The sequence below is a fragment of the Nicotiana sylvestris genome, chromosome 2 (assembly GCF_000393655.2).
Source record: "Nicotiana sylvestris chromosome 2, ASM39365v2, whole genome shotgun sequence".
Taxonomy (NCBI): Eukaryota; Viridiplantae; Streptophyta; class Magnoliopsida; order Solanales; family Solanaceae; genus Nicotiana; species Nicotiana sylvestris.
Window position 1 is genome coordinate 11,861,957 of NC_091058.1, and position 11,564 is coordinate 11,873,520.

General features: G+C 36.7%; 1 protein-coding gene and 1 long non-coding RNA gene across 2 annotated transcripts; both read left to right on the forward strand.

Moving 5' to 3' along the window:
• Window positions 1-1,599: 1,599 nt before the first annotated feature.
• Window positions 1,600-1,971, forward strand: LOC138882441 (uncharacterized). The gene has a single exon (XM_070163156.1). The coding sequence runs from the start codon at window positions 1,600-1,602 to the stop codon at window positions 1,969-1,971; it is 372 nt and encodes a 123-aa protein (XP_070019257.1).
• Window positions 1,972-4,222: 2,251 nt separating this feature from the next.
• On the forward strand, window positions 4,223-6,020 carry LOC138886299 (uncharacterized). The gene is made up of 3 exons (XR_011404963.1): window positions 4,223-4,387; window positions 4,893-5,020; window positions 5,712-6,020. It is a non-coding gene; the product is annotated as an uncharacterized lncRNA (long non-coding RNA).
• The last annotated feature ends 5,544 nt before the right edge of the window (window positions 6,021-11,564 follow it).

The following is an 11,564-nucleotide window of genomic DNA, read 5'->3' on the forward strand; positions in this document are numbered from 1 at the left end:
AAGTAAATATTTGTTAGGTGCGGAGACGAGGTATCCTCAGTTAGAAAAACTTGCACTTACGTTAATCATGACATCTAGAAAGTTAAGACCTTACTTTCAGTGTCATCCTATCGTTGTAGTAACTGTCTTCCCTTTACGTAACATATTACATAAGCATGAGTTATCAGGTAGGTTATCTAAGTGGGCAATAGAGTTAAGTGAATACGAAATTGCATACCAACCTAGAACAGCTATAAAATCATAAGTGATTTTGTGGCTGATTTTAGCCAGGGAATGCAGTTAGAAGCAGAAAAAGAATTGCAGGTATTCAATAGAGATAACCTAGGAACTTGGATTTTATTCACTGACGGCTCATCTAACGTAAAAGAAGCAGGTTTAGGGGTCGTATTGGTACCACCTACGGGTGAAACCATTCGGCAAGTTATCAAATGTCATTCCATAACTAATAATGAGGCAGAATATGAGGCTATGATTGCAGGTTTAGAACTGGCACGGGAACTTGGCATAAATTAGATTATAATCAAGAGTGATTCACAACTCGTAGTCAATCAGATGTTGGGGACTTATACAACCAGGGAAACAAGGATGCAGCAGTACTTGGAAAAGGTACGGGAATTGATAAAACAATTTTAAAATTGGAAAGTTAGACAAATACCCAGGGACGAAAATCTTGAAGCAGACGCCCTAGCTAATCTCGCATCTGCAGTCGACGTGGCAAGTGATGCAAATGCCTCAGTGATACATTTATTTCATTCAGTTCTTGATCCTGATGTGAATGAGGTAAATTTTAATAACTTAAAATGGGATTGGAGGAATAAAATTGTTGTTTTTTTGTAGTATGGAACCGTCCCTGATGACAAGCAAAAGGCTTATGCGCTCTGAAGAAAGGCTGCTTGGTACTGCTTAAAACAATGCAATCTATATCGTAAAATGTTCGGTGGTCCCTTAGTAAGATGCCTTGGACCTTCGCAAACAGAGTATGTAATGAGAGAAATACACGAGGGACATTGCGAGAATCACACAGGTGGAAGATCACTGGTAAGAACCTTAATTAGGGTAGGTTATTACTGGCCTAAAATGGAAGAAGAGGCGGAAAGTTTCGTGGCCAAATGTGATAATGCCAAAGGTATAGTAACAATATGCATAGACCTGCAAAATTATTACATCCGGTCATTGCGACATGACCATTTATGAAAAAGGGAATGGATATCGTGGGTCCATTACCACAAGCAAAAGGACAGGTAAAGTTTTTGCTTATTCTCACTGATTATTTTACTAAGTGGGTGGAGGCAGGTGCATTCAAACAAGTGCGAGAAAAGGAAGTCAGAGATTTTATTTGGCGGAATATCATATGTCGATTCGGCGTACCAAAGGAGATCGTATGTGATAATGACCCTCAATTTATAGGAGCTCAGATCACGGAATTCCTTCAAAGTTGGCAAATTAAAAGGATAACATCTACGCCTTATCATCCAGTGGGTAATGGGCAAGCAAAATCAACAAATAAAGTCATTATCAACAATTTGAAGAAAACGATTAGAAGAGTCAAAAGGGAATTGGCCAGAAGTGCTACCTGATGTTTTATGGGCATATCGTACAATGGCGAAAACTAGTACGGGAGAAACACCGTTTTCATTGGTTTATGGAACTGAAGCTTTGATTCCAGTCGAGATAGGAGAACCGAGTACCCGATTCACGCAGGCGACACAAGAATCTAATGACGAGGAGATGCGGGTCAACCTAGATTTACTCGAAACAAGGAGAGAAGATGCACTAATAAGAATGGCAGCACAAAAACAGGTCATAGAACGATACTACAATAGAAAAGCACGCCTCAAGTTCTTTAAAATTGGGGACTTTGTGCTTAAAAAGGTTTTTCAATCTACAAAAGCAGCTAACGCAGGAAAATTAAGTCCAACATGGGAAGGACCCTACAGAGTTCGTGATGTTGCAGGAAAAAGGAGCATATGAACTAGAAACAATGGATGACAAAGTACTACCTTCACATTGGAATGCTGTTCATTTGAAGAGATACTATTTCTAAGGGAAACCCACGGTTAGGTATAACCATTTTATATTTCATTTTTGAATTGTTAAAATTTTACTAACTATTTTAGATGATAGGCAAAAAGCTATCCCATACTAAATGATGAGTCACGACATGTAAGGCACATGGAGTAATCTAAAATTCCTGGCCTAGGGTTACAACTATTCTGATAGAAATAAATACGGGGTATGCAGTCTTCATCTATAATCGCCCCTCCGAGTCCCGTGTGTTTTTCCTTTTCAGGAAAAAGGACCAAATGAGAGGAACTATCAAGTGCTCGAGGCTTCATACTTCAATACTCAAACACTTGGGGGACTACCTAATATACATAGACATGTGTATAAAGAAGGCAAAGAAGATTGAGGGAAAATCAAGCCTAAAAGAGACAAGTGCATAGTGAAAGTTACGAGATGGAGCCACGAGCTGAGGCTAAAGAGAAACAAAAACCTCATTATAGTTAGGGTATTAGGTTAAAGGCCATATACTAAAACGGGTTATAAGGAAAAACCCCGTACCTATTACTCTTCTTTTGTAAAAATTTGTTACAAGAAAAACAGTTACGAGAAAGTTATAGATGTACTTCAAATACATGTAAATAATTATAAGTTCCAATAACAACTTGTCAAAGTTATTTCAAAGAAACATGTGTGTTCCTATTTCTTTTATCGTATGTTAACACCATTATGAAGTTGAGACGTCTACTTCATTAAGTATCGAAATATAAAAGGGCCCTCTTTTATAAAACTCATGTTCAAATTAATTAGTCATGAGGATAACAGAAGCATTTTCGAAGAATAAAAATGCAAATTATTCTGTAAGTCCTTAAAAATTAAGGCAAGAATAAAGGAAACAAAAGTTTATAATAATAACACGAAGAACTTCTTAATATGTAAAAACCTAAGACTAAGGACAAACCTAGTCATAAAATTACGAGATTGTCTATATAGATTGCCCCATAAAAGACTTGGGGACTTACGACTTCAAAATCAACCCTCAAATAAAGTTAAGGGTCTGATTATAGTTTTCCAAAACAAAAGCAAAATCACTAGAATGTTCAAAACCGGTCAGTGAGAAGTTTGAGGAACCGAAGCAGGAGCATCAACAACAGTGGGTTCAATTTGGGCAGCTACATCAACAGATGCAGTTTCAATTTGGTTTGTAGCAACAGATTCGATTGGGCTTGAAAGAATTGGGATACCCATATCAGCTTCAACATTCACGGGAGCTTCAGCCACGGGAGAAGGGAAGTCCTGAGTTTGTTGAGCTTTTTTAATGGTTTCGTTGATCTTAGCTAACTCCAACTCCAGGTTGAAGTTTTCTTGACTAGCTTCAAGTAGGGTATCATGACGAGAATTCAAAAATGCTCAACTTGCCTCGACAATAGATTTTTCTTCAATGATCTCATAATCCTTTTCCCAAGTAGCGATCTCATTCTTTAGCTCTTCATTTTCAGCCAAGGCGGAGTTGTGGGAAACTTGAAGAGAGGCATGGGAGCATTCTAAAACACGCACTTTATCAGCAGAGATTCTAAGATCCTCTTGTGCTTAAGTCAAGTTTTGCACGAGCTCCCCAGTGTAAACTTCCTTTCGGTCCAAAAGAGCTTTTAACTCTCTGATTTCTTCACTAGTTTTAGATAGTTGCTCTGAGAAGGAGGACTCAAGATGTTCTTTATCTTTTTCTGCTTGGCTTAAAAAAGCTTTTGCAACCGCCAATTCTGAAGTTAAAGCCCGCACTCGCTGCTCTAAGGTACTCTTGCTCTCTTGTAAGTCTTCTATATCAATCTGCGTACTCTCAAATTGCTCATTCCAATTAATTGCTTCCGAATGAGAATCACGTGTTGTCTTCTCCAAGGGGGCGATTCTTTTCATCCTTTCTGTAACACCCCAAAATATTTTATAATATTTGCATTCTTGATTGGGAATTTTTATAACGAGAAAATATTTTACTTTGCACTTCCTAAATGTGAAATGGTCAATATATGTAAATTTCTTACTTTAGGTTGTGTTAATATTGGTAATGAAGTTTCATGATGTTGCTATATGTAACACTTAATATTATTTTGACTAGTTGTTATTAAATATAATATATAATTAAGTTTTGGTTTCCAACCTTTTTTATTTATCTAAGAATATTTAGTAGTTGGGTAACCATTTTGTTCCTACTCTTCAAGACAAAGAAGAGTAGCTATCCATCTCTATCTTTCTATCTATCCTTCCTTCTCTCTATCTCTCTCCTCCGTAGAAACTTGAAAATCTGAAGTTTCATGAAAAACAAACCATGGATTTCTACTAAATCAACAAGCAAATTTCGTTTTTGGTGAAGATCAAGTTGCTCCTCTTGGTAAGTTTCTAAACTCGTTTTTATACTAGACACCTATTAGAATTTTCTACATATCATTTTGTACAGAGCTCCGATTTAAGTGATCCAGGACTTTATGGAAAGGTATTTAATAAATCTATAACTCTTATGAAGGAACCAAAATCTAGTTTTGTTGGTATTTACCTGAAAAAGGATCAGAAAGTACAGGGCAGATGCTGTCTAGATTTCCATTTTTAGAAATACTCCATGTACTGCTGTTAGTAATTTTAGCATAACCTTTTGTTCAAAATTGATATGGAGGTGATTCAAGATTTTCTGAAACGGTAAGACATAGATCTACAACTTTTCTGAAGACCATAAAGTCTAGTTTACCAGTGTTGATCTTCAAAACTGAGTCACAACTCGAAACAGTGATACTGTCCAGAATTTCTATTTCAAACGTTTTTGAGTAATTTTCACCAATATCATATTTAGTTTGACTTGCTAAATTACTGAACTTATTTAGATACTTGATTATGTATTTAAGGTATATAAACCCTTGAAAAAATCAAAGGGGAAGTGTTTGAGGAAGTGGACAGATTTGGTTTGTTTACGGCGTAGACGATTCGAACGTCCCCAAGTTGTGATTGAACTGTTTCGTGGTAAAACACCAAGGTTTGTGTGTAAACTTGTACTCTTTTTGCTTGCTGGAAAATGTTGAAATAACTTGATATTTTATTTTTCTTGGCTTCAATTTATATTGATATATTCGTACTATATCAAGTATTGTAAGATATTTGCTAAATTGCCCATTCGTACGGATTGTTTGATCATTTTGTAGTCTTGTTGGGACTTTGTCCTTCTTGTGGCAGTGACTTTGTCACTCATCTTGGCATGCTTCTTGATTTAGATCTTTTGCCATCTTGACTTTGGATTTGTAGTTCGTCTTGAATTATGGAACTTGTCCGTGTTAAGTACGAACTAGGAAGCCATTTTTAATATGGTTCTTGATTCTCTTGTCTATTGGGTTTTGACCCTACTTGATTTGGGGCTTCGGTCCATCTTGATATCTGATTATGCTTAGTGTGATGGCATGACGTACATATTGGGCGAAAAATGGATATTTGGTATACTCTCTTAAATTGATAGTATACACTTTCTAGACTCTTGAACATTGTTATTGATATTTGGAAACACTTCAAAGTTTGATATTGATATGTTTGATATATTTGTTCACTTATTTTAAATTATGTTAAATTGAGCTAACTATGACTGAAAAGGGGAAATTGGAGAATTTAATGACTCCAAGCCTAAAGTTTATACACCACTAAGCTTTATGTTTAGCGATAGTTGTTTTCTATCGTAGGAAATGTTCGGGATGAAATCTGAAGATGGCCAGGGTGAAGTAGTCTTTTTGGGAGAATTTATGGAGGTCACATTTGCATATGCACCTTGGTTTGCATAGTTTTGGGACATGTATATGATATACATGATATACAGGATATACAGGATATATACATACATACATATATATGTATGTCACACTTATGTTATTTGGAGGCTTGTTGGATTTTAAAGACCAAAATCTTGTAACTTGAATTTGTAACTTATTTTATTGTATTAGGTTGTTTTAATAACTCAAGTCTTGTAATATGCTGAATTTACACTTTGTCTTGTAAATATGTAGAAAAGGAGAAAACTAGTTTCTTTTTTTTACCCGATAGTTTGAAATTTATGTACAATACAAACTTGTAGTGATTTTGAATGATTGTATAAATCTGTTAGGAAGTTGTTTTAATCTGTTGATTAATCCAGAAGGGTTATATCACCATATGTTAATATTTTGACATTGTATTTCATTTAAAATAAAATTATGGTTTATTTTCAAAAAAAAATATATATATTGCACTTTGAACCTTTTCGCATGGGCCTACTTCCACTACTATAATTATTCTAAATATTTTTATTAATATCTCTTTTAATATTTTGTAAGTAGGAAATTAGATTTGTTTTCCTATGTAGTACCCTCACAAAGGGGTTGCTACTAGTTTTGGTATCAGAGTCACGGTTTGTGATTCTAGGATTTGTTTTGTTGTGATAGTACCTAGTATTTGTTGTTATTTTCTTTCTTGAGAATGACTTGGAGTTCATAAATTTTTGCATACTTGTTTAATTTAATTTATTGTATTCTGTGTGCATATGCATCATGTACATGTCCCTAATGCAGTGTGATCTTATCTTTTATAGGACTGTTAATATGGCCTCTTCTTCGAATAGAGCTGTTGAATTCGTTGATGAAAGTCAGGCCCAGTTTAATGCCATGTCTCACCTTCAGGGAGGAAATGAGGAACCCTTGCTTGGCCTAAATCATCCTCGTGTTAGTGGAAATGAAATGGGCAGTAATCCAAGAGCAATGAGTCATAATACTCCATTTATGACTCCCCCATTCCAGCAGATGGCTGAATTCTTTCGTCACTTAGCTGGGACAATGTCAGAACCTAATGAAATGAATTTTGAGAAGATGATAAAAATGGGCGGAGTTGAATTTGAAGGCACTACAGATCCCACGGTAGCTGAACAATGGCTCGAGCGCATGGAGAGGGTCTTTGAACAACTGAAGTGTACTAATGCTGCCAAATTTAAGTATGCTATCTCCCTTTTACAAAAAGATGCCTATGATTGGTGGGTAAGTGTGCCAAATGCAAAAGCAAAACCTCCGGTGCTGACTTGGGATGACTTTGTGAAATCATTTCGTGCAAAATATGTTCCCCCTGTCTATTGTGATGCTAAAAAGAAAGAGTTTCTGAATTTAAGACAAGGGAGTATGTCTATTGCAGAGTATCAACAACACTTTCTCAGGCTTTCTCGCTATGCTAAAGGTATTATTGATGGTGAAAGAGACAAGTGCAGAAGATTTGAAGAAGGTTTGAATGGTTACATTCGAAAATCAGTGGCAATCTTACAACTTGAGGATTTTTCCAAGCTGATTTCAGCTGCACTTACTTGGGAAAGAATTGACAAGGAAGAAGTTAGTAGGAGAGAAAACAGGTTTAAGAAGGGTAATTCAGATTATGACGGTCCATCCAAAAAGGGAAAGTTTGATTATTCCAAGACTGAGAGTACACATAAATCATTACATCATAAGCAGAATAAGTCAAATTTTTCTACTGCCAGTACTCCAAGTTATGGCCAAGGCAAAACTCATACACCTACTTGTGCACAGTGCGGGAAGAATTATTATGGTGCATGTAGACGAGCTTCTGGTGCTTGTTTTAATTGTGGAAGCATGGATCATAAAGTGAAGGATTGTCCTAATCCTAATCCTCTTTCTTATACACATACAGAAGGATCAGTTCAAAAGCCTATCACTACTTATTCTCAAGCTAATAGTAGTGCTAGACCTCGAAATATGCAAGAAGCGGGCTCGAGTGTAGCTAATCAGGCTGGTGGGTCGAGAGCTGCTGCACGAGTTTATGCTATGAGACAGAAGAATGACCAGGATGGTCCGGACGTGGTTGTTGGTTAATTTCACTTATTTGGCATATCTGTTGTTACATTATTTGATCCTGGATATTCGCACTCTTATGTTTGCTCATCACTTGCATTTCCCGATACTGTTAAATCTGTGAGACTTGACTTTGATGTGCTGGTCACGAGTCCATTAGGTCATCAGGCCGTTGTTAACAGGATTTACCGAGATTGTCCATTCATGATTCAAAATCCGGTCTTCCCTGTCGACTTGCTTGAAATGCCCTTCCGAGACTATGATGTTATTGTAGGCATGGATTGGCTGATTGTAGGTTGAAGCAAGTGACATTTAGAACTCCTGCATATTCATACATGGTAGTTCAAGGAGAAAGATCATTGACATCTAATATTATTTTTGCGGTCTTGGCAAGGAAGATGATTTGTCAAGGTTGTGATGCCTATCTTGCTCATATAGTCGATACACGATTGAGGAGTCCAAGTCTTAAGGACATACCAACTGTGTGAGACTTTCCTGATGTATTTCCTGATGATCTTCCTGGGTTGCCTCCAGAAAGGGAGATTGAATTTCCTATAGATCTTGTCCCTGGAACTACTCTTATTTCTATCGCTCCCTATAGAATGGCTCCAGCTGAATTAAAAGAGTTGAAGGCTCAATTGCAAGAACTTCTTGAGAAAGGTTTTATCCGTCCCAGTATTTCACCTTGGGGAGCTCCTGTTTTATTTGTGAAAAAGAAAGATGGCACTCTTAGGCTTTGTATTGATTACCGACAGCTGAACAAGGTAACAATCAAGAACAAATACCCACTGCCTAGAATCGATGACTTGTTTGACCAACTGAAGGGTGCCAGCTTATTCTCAAAAATTGACTTGAGGTCTGGATATTATCAGTTGCGTGTGAGGGAGCAATATGTTCCTAAAACTGCTTTTAGGGCCAGGTATGGCCATTATGAATTTTTGGTAATGCCATTTGGTTTGACAAATGCTCCTGCTGCATTTATGGATCTAATGAACCGTGTATTCAAGCCTTATCTCGATCAATTTGTGGTGGTGTTTATTGATGACATTTTAGTCTATTCCAAGAATAGAGAAGATCATGATAAGCATATCCGAATTGTCATGCAAATTCTGAAAGAGAGACAAGTCTACGCGAAGCTTTCCAAATGTGAATTCTGGCTGAATGAAGTGGCTTTTTTAGGGTACATTGTATCATCTGAAGGTGTGAAGGTTGATCCTAGTAAGATTCAAGCTATTGTTGATTGGAAACTCCCTAAAACCCCAACTGAGATAAGAAGTTTCTTAGGTTTAGCAGGATACTACAGAAGGTTTGTGAAGGGCTTCTCTATTATAGCTTTTCCCTTGACCAAACTTTTAGGGAAAGACGTCAAATTTGTATGGGATGACAAGTGTCAAGAGAGCTTTAAAAAGCTCAAATCCTTGTTGACACAAGCTCCAATACTTTCTTTGCCAGCTGAAGGAAAAGATTATGTGGTATACAGTGATGCATCTCATCGTGGCTTGGGTTGTGTTTTGATGCAAGAAGGGAAAGTAATTGCTTATGCCTCTCGAAAGTTGAAATCGCATGAGTTGAATTATCTCACTCACGATCTTGAACTTGCTGCCATTGCTTTTGCCTTAAAAATTTGGAGGCATTACTTATACGGAGAGAAGTGTCACATATTTACTAATCACAAGAGTTTAAAGTACTTGGGTACACAAAAAGAGTTAAACTTGCGACAACGTAGATGGCTTGAACTCATCAAAGATTATGATTGCACGATTGATTATCATCCTGGTAAAGCCAATGTGGTTGCAGATGCGTTGAGTCACAATTCCCTTGCATGTTTACCTCTAAGTCCATTGCCTTTGCTTCTTGAATTAAGAGCCATGAATGTTTGCCTTTCATTTAATTCTAATGGTTCTATCATTTCTAATTTGCAAGTCAAGCCAGTCTTACTTGAGCAAGTCCAAGAAGCACAAAAGTTAGATGAGAAGTTTGTGAAACGGGTTGAAGAAGTCCAAAATGGAAGAGAATCAAATTTTTCATTAAGGAAAGATGGTACCTTATTTTATAAAAATAGGTTGTGTGTTCCTAATGACGATGAATTGAGAAAGCAGATCTTGATTGAAGCACATAGTTCACCTTATGCAATGCATCCTGGAGGTACTAAAATGTATCAGACCATTAAGGAGCACTATTGGTGGAGTGGTATGAAGAAAGACATTGCAGAGTTCATTTCTAAATGCTTGGTATGTCAACAAATAAAGGTTGAACATCAAGTCCCAGCTGGTCTTTGCAACCTTTGTCAATACCTGAATGGAAATGGGAAAGGATAACGATGGACTTTGTTTCTGTACTTCCACGCACTCAAAGAAATCATGATGCAATTTGGGTCATTGTATATAGACTAACTAAGAGTGCTCATTTCTTGGCAATCAGAATGGACTACTCACTTGAACGTTTAGCAGAATTGTACATTAATGAGATTGTGAAGCTGCATGAAATCCCTGTTTCTATTGTGTCTGATAGAGATCCGAGGTTTACATCTAGATTTTGGTCTAGTTTGCAAGAAGCTTTGGGTTCCAGGTTGAATTTTAGTACCGTTTTCCATCCACAAATGGACGGCCAGTCTGAAAGGGTAATACAAATCTTGGAGGATATGCTTCGAGCCTGCATTATTGAGTTTAAGGGTAGTTGGGACAAACACTTAGCCCTAATAGAATTTGCTTACAATAATAGCTACCAATCAAGTATAGGCATGCCTCCTTATGAAGCTTTATATGGGAGAAAATGTAGAACGCCTCTTTGTTGGAATGAGGTTGGTGAAAGAAAATTTGTGGGTCCTGAGATTGTGCAACAAACTGAAGATAAGGTAAAAATCATCAAGGATCGTTTGAAAATTTCTTCAGACAGACAAAAGTCCTATGCTGATCTTAAAAGGCGTGAAATTGAGCATCAGGTGGGCGATAAGGTATTTTTAAAGGTTTCTCCATGGAAGAAGATTATGAGATTTGGCCAAAAAGGTAAACTTAGCCCTCGATTCATTGGACCTTATGAAATACTTGAGAGAATTGGTCCGGTTGCATATAAGCTATCTTTGCCACCTTAATTAGGTACGATCCACAACGTCTTTCATGTTTCTATGCTTCGAAAATACCGCTCAAATCCATCTCATGTTCTTCCTATTAAGTCTATTGAGGTTAATCCTGATTTGACATATGAAGAAGAACCAATCCAAATCTTAGCGCGTGAGATAAAAGAGCTTAGAAATAAGAGAATCCCATTAGTGAAGGTTCTTTGGAGAAATCATTCAGGCGAAGAAGCTACCTGGGAGCGAGAAGAGGATATGCGAGTTCAATATCCACATTTGTTTCGGGACTAGTACAAGGTAAATTTCGAGACGAAATTTTTTTTAGGGGGAGAGAGTTGTAACACCCCAAAATATTTTATAATATTTGCATTCTTGATTGGAAATTTTTATAACGATGAAATATTTTACTTTGCACTTCCTAAATGTGAAATGGTCAATATATGAAAATTTCTTACTTTAGGTTGTGTTAATATTGGCAATGAAGTTTCATGATGTTGCTATATGTAACACTTAATATTATTTTTGACTAGTTGTTATTAAATATAATATATAATTAAGTTTTGGTTTCCAACCTTTTTTATTTATCTAAGAATATTTAGTAGTTGGGTAACCATTTTGTTCCTACTCTTCAAGACAAAGAA

Coding starts and splice junctions, on each gene's coding strand:
- LOC138882441 (XM_070163156.1), top strand. CDS start 1,600: ATGGCGAAAACTAGTACGGGAGAAACACCGTTTTCATTGGTTTATGGA.